The following is a 17459-nucleotide window of genomic DNA, read 5'->3' on the forward strand; positions in this document are numbered from 1 at the left end:
AATAATGGCATTGTATAATGCCTCCTTGCTGCCATTCCGCAGCTGTCCAGTATTCTGCAGCAGTTCTGATGTACTGCACATGCGTATGGTTACGCAGTACATCAGAACTGTCTATGTGGAAGCGATGGAAAAAGGAAGATTGCTTTTAAAACTTGTCTCTCTATGTTAAAAGAGTTTAACATAGCGAGATAGCTTTAAAAAAAAGCAACAGCAATTTTCCTTTCTCTGTTGCTTTTTTTAAAGCTGTTTCGCTATGTTAAATGAGTTTAACATAGCGAGACAGTTTTAAAAAAAGTAACAAAGAAAGGAAGATCTCCGTTGCTTTTTTTAAGATATCTCATTATGTTAAACTCATGTAACATAACGAGATAACAGCAACGGAGCTCTTCTGTTCTCCATTGCTGTCCAAAAAAAAGGACTTATACTAATGGAAAACATATGGGTGACCAGACCTTTTTCCATTAGTATAAGTCTTTGATTTACAACGTGCACGCTGACCAATCAGCGTGCACGTTTTGGAATATTAATGGGGGGTCGTTGCATAATTTTTTTTTTACTTGGATATGTTTATCAGTTCACTGTGGTTTATAATTATACAGTTTGTTAAATGGCTTCTTTCCCTGAATGCCTAAAAAAACTGAATTCCCAAAGGCTGAATTCCTTTTTATTAAGACTGCACTTTCTGGATCTGGGACTGGTTACAGTAGCGAATATAAAGGATGGGAGCTGCATTCAAGAATCTCAAGCACAATACCAAAGAACTTGACTACATCCTCAGCATTTTTTATAGATGTAAAAAGCACTTTTTTCTTTCCCACAACATCAGAATTTATCTGTAAGGTAACATTTACTGAGATTACATTTCCTAACCTACATATTACTCATAAGTAAGAAAGCAAATAATTGTGACAGCATATTATGTTTTTTCAATTTTTTCAAAACCCAAGTTATATCATTAGTGCAAAGCATGTCATTTGACAGGCCACTCCTTATTATCTAGCATAGTTTCAGTGAGGTGAGACTGAGCATTGATTTAAGTTGACAAGAATTCTCTGAAGCATTGTTTACTGTAGTGACAGATGTGAATGCTTCTGCTTTTCTTCTATAACGAGGGTGGAGAAATATGTGAAGGTTTAACTGCCAAGGTATTACTCTATTGACATTAATTTACGGAATACAGCTGATACTATCACTGCCTGACAGAGTAGAGCAGCATGCATTTGCAATGTTGGTGGCTTGATCTTCTCTTTCTTCAGCTTTTGATCTGGCCCACTCGTAGCCAGAATTCTGGAGGTAAAGTTCTACTTAATTTAGTTTGATCTATCTTTCATTTATTTTTATTCCATGTGTCTCTTAATTTCCTTTTCTTGAGCCTTCTGATTGTTTGGCTATAATATTTGTGAGATTCATGGCTAAGCAACACATATGTAACAGTTAAATGAATATGTATAGAGAAATGTATTGCTAACATTAATAAGTGTGTGAGTTATTCCTAGAAGGTGAAAGGCAGAGGTACCAGAATAATGAAGTGCAAGAGGTGAATGGTCTTGCTGCGAAGCTGCTTGCTTATTTATGGTTTTTTGACTAAATACAGAGTAACAAGTAAATAGAAAGTGTTCATTTTTTGGGGGTCGGCAAAATAGATAGTTTTGCTACTGATATTGTGTTATGCTTGAAATATAAACATCTTCATAGCTAGTTTGTTAGTCTCTGAACCCACACATGAGAATTGTTCTGCCATTTCTTCGCCATCAGTCAACCCTACTTTAATGCTTGCTCTAATGTCAGAAACTCATTTCTATATTAACTCATGTGGGAATATATTTGTAAGAAATAAGTACATGTCTTACATGTTTAGAAGGAACCTGGCTATATTTCTGAAGGACATATTGTTATTTCAGTATACTTTTTATAGTGTAAGTTTCTTAAGTTAGCTTGACTACAAATGATAGAACAAAATTCTGACATCATCTTTATGGAAACACAACTTAGAATTGTGGTCTGATTGCAAATGGAAATGTGAAATTATATGCTTTCCAGTAGAAACAGAACTGTTAATTCAATTAAGAGCAGCTTCATACCTTCAGAGGTGACGTAATTGAAGTACCTGTGTGATTGTAGGTAAAATCTGAAGAAATGGGTTAATATTCACCAAATTAACAAGCAAATGTTTTCTTTCCGCCTGACTTGTTGAATTGTAAGTCATCAAGGAACCAGCTCATAAGCACAACTCCTTGAGAAATCAATCCGATAATTTAATAAATGTAAGCATTTTCTGCAGGGGCAAGCCTTCCTGCACTGCTCATCTTTAGGTTCATAGGTTCATAGGTTTATACTAGGCTATCTGCCCTAAGGCATTTATAAGCCTAGCCCAAAGTTATGTGGCTTACGCCACCCCTTATGTTAGAAATACTGTGCCCATTAGTTTGTTGTGCCTCTGTCCAGCAGTGACACAGAGATGATTCCCGGGGTAAACCTACGATCTCCCATCCACCGGTCAAGATTTCTCTTGAACAGAGCCAGCGAGGTGCTCTGCCTCACATGGACCGGGATTTTATTCCACAGCATGGGGAGTCTCTGGGTGATAAATCTATCCCTCCAGCACGTCCTATTTATATCCGTGCTAAGGTTTAAGTCACTTGCTCTAGTGGTTCTGGTGGATTTGGATTTTTTGAGGTGGAGCATGTCCATTAATTCCGGGTTGGTCATGGCCTTGTATGTCAGGCACAGGTCACCTCTGAGCAGACGGTATGCAACTGAATAGAGTTGGAGTTTCTTCAGTCTGGCAGTATATGACAGGTTTTGGAGTCCCTTTATCCTTTTGGTGAGGAACTTTTGGGGTCTCTCCAATTGCTGCAGGTGTCGGGTGAGATACATCCCGAATGGGGCATTGTACTCGATCATTGGTCTGATAAGTGAAGAGTACAGGGGAACAATGACCTCACTTGATCTGGATGTGAATCCCTTCATGATCAGATGGGCAATGTAGAAGGTCTTTCGAACCACTTTAGCAACGTGAGTGTCAAACGAGAGGCCACTGTCAACCTGGGTACTCAGGTCCCTGATAACCTCTTCTGTGCTTAGTGGGTTGCCACCTATATGGTAGCTTGGGGTTACCTTGTTTTTCCCGAAGGGTATGACTATACACTTTTTTGCGTTTAACTTCAGGCCATGGCTCTGGCACCAGCTATCAGTTTCCATGAGACCCCTCTGAAGGATGTCTGTGTCCGATGTACTATCCACTATGGCACCCAGTTTGCAGTCATCCGCAAACTTTGTCAGCCATAGTCCTCCTATGTTTGCCTGTACTTCTGAGAAGTAGATACCGAACAATAGGGGGCCAAGGCCTGAGCCCTGTGGGACACCACTTGTAACCGGCTTGGAGTCTGACATGGCTCCAGCAACTCTAACCCTGTGGGTTCTGTCCTTTAGCCAGTTTGCAACCCATCTTGTGACATATGGGTACGTTTCTCTATGATACCCGAGTGGGGTATTGTGTCGAAAGCTTTTGCAAGGTCAAGGTAGGCTGTATGGACTGCCTTTCCCTCATCAATGGCCTTGGTAACTGTTTCGAAGAAGTCGACCAGGTTCAAAAGGCAAGATCTGCCCTTGACAAAGCCAAACTGGGTTGGGTCCAAGGTCTGCAAGTCCCCTATGTCCTTGTTTATGAGTTCCATTATGATCCTCTCCATAGCTTTGCAGACCAGGCTTGTTAAGCTTATGGGGTGGTAATTACCAGGGTCCGTAGAGGCACCACCTTTGTGGAGTGGGACCACAGTTGCCGTACGCCACTCCTTGGGCACATATCCTGTGGTAAGGCTAAGATTAAACAGCTGCCTTATGTGCGGGTTTAGTTCTTCATTGAGTTCATGTAGCACACAGCCGGGGACACCATCCGGTCCCATTGATGCTGTGTTTTTAGCTTTAGAGAGAGCAGCTTTCACCTGTGCATTTGAGATGTCTGGGAGGCTACACTCTGTTGGGATAGTTATCTCTCCTTTTGGGGGGGGGAGAGGGGGTGAAGTTTGCGCTGAACCTGTCTGCCAGTATGTTGGCAATGTCTGTGGGCTCAGTGATTTTTGTATCATTTTGGACTAATTCTGAGCATATCTGGGAGTTTCCACTCAAGTTTCTGACATAGCTGAAGAAGGCCTTATGATTGTCTTTTGAATCTATGGCAATTTTTTTCTCAAAGTTGGCCTTTGATGATTTTATGAGGGATCGCAGTTTCTTGCTAGTACTGATCAAAGATGCCTTCCCTTTTTGGGATTTTGCTCTATCATGTAATAGCTTTCTCCTCTTATTGTAAAGTTTGTTTATGGCTGGGGTCCACCAGACTGGACGTTTGCCCTTGGTGGAAAGAGACTTGGTTTTATTTGGGATTGCCTGATCCATGCAGTCCTGAAGGTGTTCATAGAAGGCATTTGTAAGGGCTTCCGCAGCTTGGGTTGTGGTTTCCATTGGCTCGGAGGCCTTGAAGGATACCACACCTGTCTTGAGTAGTGTGAAGTTTGCTTTAGAGAAGTTCTTCACTGTGGTCTTTTTTGTTTGGGGGGGGGGCGGGATGTGGATTTCTAGTGAGATTAGTTTATGATCTGATCTCACCAAAGAGGGATATACTTCGGTGTGGAGCATTTTGTCCCCATGTTTGTGATGATGAGATCTAGTATATTTTCTCCTCTTGTGGGGACGGTGACTAGTTGTTCCATGGCATTTGAATTTATGAACTCCAGGAACCTCTGGGCTAGAAAGTTGGGGCTTGAGTAATGTTCCCAGTCTATATTCGGGTAGTTGAAGTCACCCAATATGATGGTGTTTGGTGATACATTTATACCCTCCAGTGTCTTCAGGAAGGCTGTGTGGGTTTCCTGAGTTTGAGAGGGTGGCCTGTAGCATGCTACAAATTGTAGAGCAGTTTTGCCTATGGTTAATTGCACCTGGATGGTTTCCGATGCTTCGTGCGTAACCACCAACCTGGAGGTGTGGGTATCCTTGATGAATATGGATACACCCCCTCCTTTTGTGGTATGGTCTGGGTTTTGGGGCCGGAACGCATGATATGAGGTAAAACCTGATAGTGCCGGGGTGCTCTCGGGAGCCTTGAACCAGGTTTCAGTCACAGCACAGACATCGATGTTCTCCATACTGAGAAGGGCCTCGAGTGCGTGAATTTTGAGATTTAGACTTCTGGCATTGAGCAGCATTACCCTTAGTTTCTTCCCGTTTTTGTTTTCTAGGGTGGTAGGTTTAGAATTTGAGCCTTGCCTAAAAAAGGCACTATAGGGGTGGCAAGAGCCTTAGCCTTTTGTAGGCAAACTCCCCTGGATATATGTATAGTAAGTCCACAGATGCAAAAACATGAAAAAAAGGAATCACTGCAAACACACACTTAGAAACCTGGAGCACTACAGATGCTTATATCCCAAACAGTCAACAAACACTGTCTCAAAGCCAGGGACGCAAGCACCTTGTAGCTCATGATGGCTGCTGCCCATGTTTGAACCTGACTGTGAGTTTGGGAAGTAGCCATTGAGAAGGAGAGAGAGGATGATTTTAGGCTTAGTGAGTAGGAGGGTGATTTTAGGGTTAGTGAATGGGAGGAAGGTTTTACGGTTAGGGAGCAGGAAGACAGTTTTAAGGTTAGGGACTGGGAAAGAAGTTTTACATTTAGGGAGCAGGATGGGAGTATTAAGGTTAGAGAGCAATCAAGAAATTTCACTTTAGGGAACAGGGGTGGAGGTGGAGGACTTCAGGGTTAGGGAAGGAGAGTGAAGGTTTAGGGAAAGGGAGTGATGACTCCAGATTCGAACTGGGTAGGAGTTTTAGGTAAAAGTTTAGGTTCTGGTAGAAGCATATAGTTTGATAGGTTGGATGTTAGAAGGGCTAGGTAGAGATGGAAGATTGGGCTAGTGGGAGTTAGAGCACTTACTTTTTTGAGCCTGTGGCAGCGATCAAGTGTGTTGAGAGCTACTAGCATGCAAGCACATGTAGTGGACACTTAGAAATCATATCAGCAATAACTTGCTATGAAAAGCAGTGAACTTTAAGTTTAATGTCATGACATAGTGCTTAGATAGTAGGTTCTTCAATGTGATTTAAGTAAACGAGCAGTAAAAAAGCTTCACATATTGTACAATATTTTGGAAATGTTATCTTCTTAAATAATTTCACGTCTTGAGAAGATGACAGCTAATATATTCAGGATATGCTGAGGAGTGATGCGCCTTCTGAAAATTTTCAGTTAAAGTACTGAATATGAAAAGTTAAGAAAACCCTCGATAAAATAAACAGAGACTAAGTTCATTGATATTTGATTATTTCAGTGAATTTTACACATATCCTTAGGCCTTCTTGAAAATAACGTAGAAGGAATTATTTGTAAGTTTTCATAATTCCACTTATGTAAAAATTAAATTTCCTTCCGGATTTAGAAAAAAAGTAGTGTAGCATACATCCAAGAACTGACAGTTCTCATATTTATGATATAGTTGTGAAAGTCATAATTATACATGTATCAAATTCAGTGTGGGCCCATCTCTTTCATAAAAATCAGTAATTTTCCAAATGAATATAATTTGTACAGATCACTATAAAGAGCTTATTGAATGACATATGATATTATCCATTTATAAATTATGGTTCTTTTTTTAAGAAAACAGAAGGAAATTTTATTTTTTTATTCTACAATAACAGTTCTACTAGGCCAAGGGGGGAGCTTGGTGACAGTACTTTTTAAATTCATGTCCTGTACAACTTATTTGTTGTACTATTACTTCTGGTGAACTAATCTGTTCTGTAAACAGTTTCTTTCAATTATTTATTTAGTATTTGTTAATTAGGATAATGGGCTTATTTCAACTACTGCTGAAAGAATGCACCAAATCACAAACAAGCATGAGAAGAAAACAATATATGCCATAATTAAACCTAAATTAAGGTGAGTAACATGAACACCATCCAATAGTAATTACAATAAAACCAATGTAACAAAATTTTATAGTAGTCTTTCTTAGCTGAAAATTACTTTTGAATAATTGCAAGGAAGGGAAATATTTGCATATTGCCCTTTCTTTTTGAATAGAAATTAACTTAGTCACTTCTATTTTTCATGTGTTCTTAAAAAGGTTGCATATGTAAGATCACAATTGGATATTCTTGGCTCCCTAGTTATTTGTAGCTTACTTTGCTGCAGATGAATAGCTTGATGAAAATGGAAAATGTGACGTTCATGTTTTTCCTGTTATCCAATTTTGGACAGCTTCAGAGGTAGATTAGGAGTGTGGGAGCAGAGCCCCAGCACCAGGGAAAACAAGGAGGAGTAATATTTGTTTTCTAGACCTTTGCACTGTTTTATGCAGTGAATTTTTAAGTTGATAATTGCACTGAATTTAAATATTACACTTGAGATTTGCTTATCTTGATCAAGGGAGATGCAATGTTTCATTATAACCCTCCTAAACTATTTAATCTCTTCAGTTTCTAATGCAAGTGGTTACAGAGTCAACTATCAGAAAATAAACATAAAATGACAAACTATAAACAAAAAATGCTCAGCAAGGATAGAAAACTGGAATTTTATTATAATGATACAGACCACCTGAAATACACGAACTCCAAACTGATAAGCACAGTGAAGCATGAACCAATACTAGAAAGTACCACAGCAAACTAACTTTATTTTAATGCTTTCCTCGGCCTTAAGCCATTGACTTCATTAGACTTCTCGGATGAAGCCAATGGCTTAAGGCCGATGAAAGTGCTAAAATAAAGTTAGTTTACTTCTCAAGTCAGACTCTCAACCTCTGATTTCATCAAGGAATTCATCCACATCCATAGCATCTCAACCTCTACCTCCCCCCTAACTCAAGCAGCTCCCCATCTTTTATCCCCTTCTTCTATTTTAAGAAAATTACTCACAAAGACCTTGATCCTTGCTTGAAAACAGACCTTTGGATGCAGCACCTAGTGCAGGCAACCTACTGCCAGGTTCATCTCACTTTGAAAGCACTTCCATATCACACCTCATTACCACATTTATAACTTCTGCTTAACTCAAATTACAAAGTCAGGCATGTGAAAATTGTACTTGTCAAACCCCTTCCCAAATAGCATCAGCCAGAAAATGCATCCCATTTCTGTCCTATTTACACCCCCCCCCTACACTTGGGAAAATACTTGAAAAAATAATGTATAACCAACTGTCCGTATACATCCAACAGTACTATCTCTTCACTATTAAACAACATGGATCCTGGGCTGAGCAAAGTACAATGACTACTACATAGTCATTTACTGACAAGGTCTTTCTCAACATGGATAAGGGAAAATTTTCAGGACCACTCTTCATTTAAGTTACCAAAGATTTTGATCTTATTGACCATCTCCTGCTCCTTCACTTCCTCCAAATAAACCAAAATTGGCTCCAACACTGTCACCTAGTTCCAGGATTTCTTATGAAATAGGTATTTCTGAGTCAAAATCAGCTCATCATTATCACCTCCAGCACTCTTATGTAATGAAGTACCCCAAGACTCCATATTTGCCCAACTGTTGTTTTCAGCCTTTATTAACATAAAAAAGCTTAACATTGCAGATCTCAATGATACCACAATATAAACAACCATGTCCTTTAAATACCTAGGTTTACAGGGATAATTGTTGACCAGACTACAACAATTTTATGGAGAGGTGAATGATCAAAAGAAAAGGTGTTTAACAACTTTTGCCAAACCTTGGAGGTAAGTTTTTTTTTATTACAAGAGAGCACATCTTCCTGCATCACCCCCACATGGGAAAACAACCCATAATGCTACAAAACCTAAATATACTTATTGCAAGGCCACACAGCAGTGGAGAAGAAAAGAAAACTCTACTGTCAGTAAAAGTTGTTACACACCTTTTTGTTCCATTGTTCAACACTCAATAAAAATGCAGTTGATCGAATGTGAGGCACATGATCAGTCATATAACTACCATAACCACATTGAAAACACCAGAAAAAAGATCAATTCATTGTTATTGTGGACCTAATAATATCTCCCTTTCTCTCCAGGCCAGCTAGAGTTGAAGTAAGCAAAGGAATCCTTATTGCTCAACTTGAATAAGTGCTCCCCATCTTAAAACAGCCTCTAAAAAATCTCATCCACCCTACAGACCATTGAAAACAAAACATGCCAATTATTTTTCAAATCTCCCCTCAGGAACCCGACTGCACCACCCTCTCCAAATTCAGATGCCTCTAAAACAAACACTGATTTGTGCTACCACTAAAGATGGATCCCAGACTTATTCTGATTTGTGCTACCACTACAGATGGCTCCCAAACTTATTCTGATTTGTGCTACCACTACAGATGGCTCCCAGACTTATAGTGATCTGTGCTACCAATTCAGATGGCTCCCAGACTTATTCTGATTTGTGCAACCACTACAGAAGGCTCCCAGACTTATTCTGATTTGTGCTACCACTACAGATGGCTCCCAGACGTATTCTGATTTGTGTTACAACTACAGATGGCTCCCAGACTTATAGTGATTTGTGCTACCAATACAGATGGCTCCTAGCCTTACACTGATATGTGCTACCACTACAGATGGCAACCAGACTTATTCTAATATGTGCTACCACTACAGATGGCTCCCAGACTTATTCTGATTTGTGCTACCACTACAGATGGCTCCCAGAGTTATACTGATTTTTGGTACCACTACAGACGGCTCCCAGACTTATACTGATTTGTGCTACCAATATAGATGGCTCCCAGTCTTATACTGATTTGTGCTACCACTACAGATGGCTCCCAGGCTTATACTGATTTGTGCTACCACTACAGATGGCTACTAGACTTATAGTGATTTGTGATACCACTACAGATGGCTCCTAGCCTTATAATGATTTGTGCTACCAATACAGAAGGCTCCTAGCCTTAGACTTGTATGTGCTACCACTGCAGATGGCAACCAGACATATTCTGATTTGTGCTACCACTACAGATGGCTCGTAGCCTTACACTGATATGTGCTGCCACTACAGATGGCAAACAGACTTATTCTAAAATGTGCTACCACTACAGATGGCTCCCAGACTTATTCTGATTTGTGCTACCACTACAGATGGCTCCCAGACTTATCCTGATTTGTGCTACCACTACATATGGCTCCCAGACTTATAGTGATCTGTGCTACCAGTTCAGATGGCTTCCAAACGTATACTAATCTGTGCTATGACTACAGATGGCTCCCAGACTTATAGTGATTTGTGCTACCAAAAAAAGATGGCTCCCAGAGTTATTCTGATTTGTGCTACCACTACAGATGCTACCAGACTTATACTGATTTGTGCTGTGTCACCAGTTCAGATGGCTCCCAGACTTACACTGATCTGTTACCACTCCAGGTGGCTCCCAGACTTATTCTGATTTGTGCTACCACTACAGATGCTACCAGACTTATACTGATTTGTGCTGTGTCACCAGTTCAGATGGCTCCCAGACTTATACTGATTTGTGCTAACACTACAGATGGTTCCCAGACATATTCTGATTTGTGCTACCACTACAGATGGCTCCCAGACTTATTCTGATTTATGCTACCACTACAGATGGCTCCCAGACTTATAGTGATCTGAGCCACCAGTTCAGATGGCTCCCAGACTTACACTGATCTGTTACCACTACAGATGGCTCCCAGACTTATATTGATTTGTGCTACCACTACAGATGGGTCCCGGACTTATTCTGATTTGTGCTACGACTACAGATGGCTCCCGGACTTATAGTGATCTGTGTTACCAGTTCAGATGGCTCCAGGACTTATATTGATCTGTGTTACCACTACAGATGGCTCCCAGACTTGTACTGATTTGTGTTACCACTACATATGGCTCAAAGACGTATTCTGAATTGTGCTACCACTATAGATGGCTCCCAGACTTACTCTGATTTGTGCTACCACTACAGATGGCTCCCAGACTTATTCTGATCTGTGCAACCACTACAGATGTCTCAGCCTTAAACTGATTTTTGCTACCACTACAGATGGCTGCCCATCTTATTCTGATTTGTACTACCACTACAGATGGCTCCCAGACTTATACTGATTTATGCTACCACTACAGATGGCTCCCAGACTTATACTGATTTGTGCTACCACTAGAGAAGGCTCCCAGACTTATAGTGATATATGCCACCAGTTCAGATGGCTCCCAGACTTACACTGATCTGTTACCACTTCAGATGGCTCCAGGACTTATACTGATTTGTGCTAACACTACAGATGGTTCCCAGACTTATTCTGATTTGTGCTACCACTACATATGGCAATCAGACTTATACTGATTTGTGCTACCACTACAGATGGCTCCCAGACTTATTCTGATTTGTGCTACCACTACAGATGGCTCCCAGACTTATACTGATTTGTGCTACCACTACAGATGGCTCCCAGACTTATTCTGATTTGTGCTACCACTACAGATGGCTCCCAGACTTATACTGATTTGTGCTACCACTACAGATGGCTCCCAGACTTATACTGATTTGTGCTACCACTACAGATGGCTCCCAGACTTATTCTGATTTGTGCTACCACTACAGATGGCTCCCAGACTTATATTGATTTGTGCTACCACTACAGATGGCTCCTAGACTTATAGTGATTTGTGCTACCACTACAGATGGCTCCCAGACTTATTCTGATTTGTGCTACCACTACAGATGGCTCCCAGACTTATACTGATTTGTGCTACCACTACAGATGGCTCCCAGACTTATACTGATTTGTGCTACCACTACAGATGGCTCCCAGACTTATTCTGATTTGTGCTACCACTACAGATGGCTCCCAGACTTATTCTGATTTGTGCTACCACTACAGATGGCTCCCAGACTTATACTGATTTGTGCTACCACTACAGATGGCTCCCAGACTTATATTGATTTGTGCTACCACTACAGATAGTTCCCAGACTTATTCTGATTTGTGCTACAACTACAGATGGCTCCCAGACATATTCTGATTTGTGCTACCACCACAGATGGCTCCCAGACTTATACTGATTTGTGCTACCACTACAGATGGCTCCCAGACTTATACTGATTTGTGCTACCACTACAGATGGCTCCCAGACTTATTCTGATTTGTGCTACCACTACAGATGGCTCCCAGACTTATACTGATTTGTGCTACCACTACAGATGGCTCCCAGACTTATACTGATTTGTACTACCACTACAGATGGCTCCCCACTTATACTGATTTGTGCTAACACTACAGATGGTTCCCAGACTTATTCTGATTTGTGCTACCACTACAGATGGCTCCCAGACTTATTCTGATTTGTGCTACCACTACAGATGGCTCCCAGACTTATACTGATTTGTGCTACCTCTACAGATGGCTACCAGACTTATAGTTATCTGTGTTACCAGTCCAGATGGCTCCCAGACTTATACTGATTTGTGCTACCACTACAGATGGCTCCCAGACTTATACTGATTTGTGCTACCACTACAGATGGCTCCCAGACTTATTCTGATTTGTGCTACCACTACGGATGCTCCCAGACGTATACTGATCTGTGCTAACACTACAGATGTCTCTTAGCCTTGTATTGATTTTTGCTACCACTACATATGGCTCCTAGACTTATTCTGATTTGTGCTATGACTACAGATGGCTCCCAGACTTATACTGATTTGTGCTACCACTACAGATGGCTCCTAGACTTATAGTGATTTTTGCTACCACTACATATGGCTCCCAGACTTATTCTGATTTGTGCTACAACTACAGATGGCTCCTAGACTTATACTGATTTGTGCTACCACTACAAATGGCTCCTAGCCTTACACTGATTTGTGCTACCACTTCAGATGGCTCCCAGACTTATTCTGATTTGTGCTACCACTACAGATGGCTCCCAGACTTATTCTGATTTGTGCTACCACTACAGATGCTCCCAGACTTATACTGATCTGTGCTACCACTACAGATGTCTCTTAGCCTAATACTGATTTTTGCTACCACTACATATGGCGCCCAGACTTATTCTGATTTGTGCTACCACTACGGATGGCTCACAGGCATATAGTGATATGTGCTACAACTACAGGTGGTTTCCAGACTTATACTGATTTGTGCTACCACTACAGATGGCTCCCAGACTTATACTGATTTGTGCTACCTCTACAGATTCGCCCCCAGAATTATTCAGATTTGTGCTACCACTACAGATGGCTCCCAGACTTATTCTGATTTGTGCTACCACTACAGATGGCTCCCAGACTTATACTGATTTGTGCTACCACTACAGATGGCTCCTAGCCTTTCACTGATTTGTGCTTTCACTATAGATGGCAACCAGACTTATTCTGATTTGTGCAACCACTACAGATGGCTCCCAGACTTATAGTGATCTGTGCTACCAGTTCAGATGGCTCCCAGACTTATACTGATTTGTGCTACCACTACAGATGGCTCCCAGACTTATACTGATTTGTGCTACCAATATAGATGGCTCCCAGACTTATTCTGATTTGTGCTACCACTACAGATGGCTCCCAGACTTATACTGATTTGTGCTACCACTACAGATGGCTCCTAGACTTATAGTGATTTGTGATACCACTACAGATGGCTCCTAGCCTTATAGTGATTTGTGCTACCAATACAGGAGGCTCTTAGACTTAGACTTGTATCTGCTACCACTACAGATGGAAACCAGACTTATTCTGATTTGTGCTACCACTACAGATGGCTCCCAGAATTATAGTGATCTGTGCTAGCAGTTCTGATGGCTCCCCTACTTATACTGGTCTGTGCTACCACTACAGATGGCTCCCAGACTTATACTGATTTGTGCTACCAATATAGATGACTCCCAGAATTCTTCTGATTTGTGCTACCACTACAGATGGCTACCAGTCTTATAATGATTTGTGCTACCACTATTGATGGCGCCTAGACTTATAGTGATTTGTGATACTACTTTAGATGGCTCCTAGCCTTATAGTGATTTGTGCTACCAATACAGAAGGCTCCGAAACTTATACTAATCTGTGGTACCACTACATATGTCTCCCAGACTTATAATGATTTGTGCTACCAAAATAGATGGCTCCCAGACTTATTCTGATTTGTGCTACCACTACAGATGGCTCCCAGACTTATACTGATTTGTGCTACCATTATAGATGGCTCCCAGTCTTATACTGATTTGTGCTACCAATAAAGATGGCTCCCAGACTTAATCTATTTGTGCTACCACTACAGATGCTCCCAGACTTATTCCGATTTGTGCTACCACTACAGATGGCTCCCAGACTTATACTGATTTGTGCTACCACTACAGATAGCTCCTAGACTTATACTGATTTGTGCTACCTCTACAGATGACTCCCAGACTTATTCTGATTTATGCTACAACTACAGATGGCTCTCAGAATTATACTGATTTGTGCTACCTCTACAGATGGCTACCAGACTTATAGTTATCTGTGTTACCAGTCCAGATGGCTCCCAGACTTATACTGATTTGTGCTACCACTACAGATGGTTCCCAGACTTATTTTGATTTGTGCTACCACTAGAGATGGCTCCCAGACTTATTCTGATTTGTGCTACCACTACAGATGGCTCCCATACTTATTCTGATTTATGCTACAGCTACAGATGGCTCCCAGATTTATACTGATTTGTGCTACCACTACAGATGGCTCCCAGACTTATAGTTATCTGTGTTACCAGTTCAGATGATTCCCAGACTTATACTGATCTGTGTTACCACTACAGATGGCTCCCAGACTCATACTGATTTGTGCTACCACTACATATGGCTCCCAGACTTATTCTGAATTGTGTTACCACTATAGATCGCTCCCAGACTTATTCTGATTTGTGCTACCACTACAGATGCTCCCAGACTTATACTAATCTGTGCTACCACGACAGATGTCTCTTAGGCTAATACTGATTTTTGCTACCACTACATATGGCTCCCAGACTTATTCTGATTTGTGCTACCACTACAGATGGCTCCCAGACATATACTGATTTGTGCTACCACTAGAGATAGCTCCCAGACTTAATGATCTGTGCTACCAATTCAGAAGGCTCCCAGACTTATTCTGATTTGTGATACCACTATAGATGGCTCCTAGCGTTATAGTGATTTGTGCTACCACTACAGATGGCTCCTAGCCTTACACTATGTGCTACCACTACAGATGGCAACCAGACTTATTCTAATATGTGCTACCACTACAGATGGCTCCCAGACTTATTCTGATTTGTGCTACCACTACAGGTGGCTCCCAGACTTATACTGATTTGTGCTACCACTACATATGGCTCCCAGACTTATAGTGATCTGTGCTACCAGTTCAGATGGCTCCCAAACGTATACTAATCTGTGCTACCACTGCAGATGGCTCCCAGACTTATAATGATTTGTGCTACCAAAATAGATGGCTCCCAGACTTATTCTGATTTGTGCTACCACTACAGATGGCTCCCAGACTTATACTGATTTGTGCTACCATTATAGATGGCTCCCAGTCTTATACTGATTTGTGCTACCAATAAAGATGGCTCTCAGACTTATTCATTAGTGCTACCACTACAGATGCTCCCAGACATATTCTGATTTGTGCTACCACTACAGATGGCTCCCAGACTTATACTGATTTGTGCTACCACTACAGATGGCTCCCAGACTTATACTGATTTGTGCTACCACTACAGATGGCTCCCAGACTTATTCTGATTTGTGCTACCACTACAGATGCTACCAGACTTATACTGATTTGTGCTACCACTACAGATGGCTCCCAGACTTATACTGATCTGTGCCACCAGTTCAGATGGCTCCCAGACTTACACTGATCTGTTACCACTCCAGATGGCTCCCAGACTTATACTGATTTGTGCTACCACTACAGATGGTTCCCAGACTTATTTTCATTTGTGTTACCACTACAGATGGCTCCCAGACTTATTCTGATTTGTGCTACCACTACAGATGGCTCCCATACTTATTCTGATTTATGCTACAACTACAGATGGCTCTCAGATTTATACTGATTTGTGCTACCACTATAGATGGCTCTCAGACTTATAATTATCTGTGTTACCAGTTCAGATGATTCCCAGACTTATACTGATCTGTTTTACCACTACAGATGGCTCTCAGACATATACTGATTTATGCAACCACTACAGATGGCTCCCAGACATATACTGATTTGTGTTACCACTACAGATAGCTCCCAAACTTATTGTGATTTGTGCTACCACTACAGATGGCTCTCAGACTTTAACTAATATGTGCTACCACTACATATGTCTCTTAGTCTAATACTGATTTGTGGTACCACTACAAATGGCTCCTAGCCTTACACTGATTTGTGCTACCACTTCAGATGGCTCCCAAACTTATTGTGATTTGTGCTACCACTACAGATGCTCCCAGACCTATTCTGATTTGTGCTACCACTACAAATGGCTCCTAGCCTTACACTGATTTGTGCTACCACTTCAGATGGCTCCCAGATTTATTCTGATTTGTGCTACCACCACAGATGGCTCCCAGCCTTATTCTGATTTGTGCTGCCACTACAGATGGCTGCAAGACTTATAGTCATCTGTGCTACCAGTTCAGATGGCTCCCAGACTCATACTGATCTGTGTTATCACTACAGATGCCTCCCAGACATATACTGATTTGTGCTGCCACTACATATGGCTCCCAGACTTATTTTGAATTGTGCTACCACAATAAATGGCTCCCAGACTTATTCTGATTTGTGCTACCACTACAGATGCTCCCAGACTTATACTGATCTGTGCTACCACTACAGTTGTCTCTTAGCCTTATACTGATTTTTGCTACCACTACAGATGTCTCCCAGACTTATTCTGATTTGTGCTACCACTACAGATGGCTCCCAGACTTATAGTGATTTGTGATACCACTACAGATGGCTCCTACCCTTACACTGATATGTGCTACCACTACAGATGGCAACCAGATTTATTCTGATATGTGCTACCACTACAGATGGCAACCAGACATATTCTGATTTGTGCTACCACTACAGATGGATCCCAGACTTATACTGATTTGTGCTACCACTACATATGGCTCCCAGACTTATAGTGATCTGTGCTACCAGTTCAGATGACTCCCAAACTTATAATGATTTGTGCTACCAAAATAGATGGCTCCCAGACTTATTCTGATTTGTGCTACCACTACAGATGGCTCCCAGACTTATACTGATTTGTGCTACCACTACAGATGGCTCCCAGACTTATACTGATTTGTGCTACCAATAAAGATGGCTCCCAGACTTATTCTGATTTGTGCTACCACTACAGATGCTCCCAGACTTATTCTGATTTGTGCTACCACTACAGATGGCTCCCAGACTTATACTGATTTGTGCTACCACTACAGATGGC

At 41.3% G+C, this 17459-nt stretch overlaps 1 protein-coding gene across 4 annotated transcripts in view; it reads left to right on the plus strand.

Moving 5' to 3' along the window:
• Positions 1-1074: 1074 nt before the first annotated feature.
• LOC122800837 (venom phosphodiesterase CdcPDE-like) overlaps positions 1075-17459 on the plus strand; it is a 358459-nt gene continuing 342074 nt past the window's right edge. For 3 of the 4 annotated variants that reach the window (XM_044070141.1, XM_044070142.1, XM_044070143.1), the window contains exon 1: positions 1158-1293. In XM_044070141.1, the coding sequence (XP_043926076.1) occupies positions 1215-1293 (79 nt within the window). In that variant the 5' untranslated portion in view covers positions 1158-1214. The other variant, XM_044070144.1, reaches the window with a different exon arrangement.

The sequence above is a fragment of the Protopterus annectens genome, chromosome 4.part1, assembly GCF_019279795.1.
Source record: "Protopterus annectens isolate FY-2018-M chromosome 4.part1, PAN1.0, whole genome shotgun sequence".
Classification (NCBI taxonomy): domain Eukaryota; kingdom Metazoa; phylum Chordata; order Ceratodontiformes; family Protopteridae; genus Protopterus; species Protopterus annectens.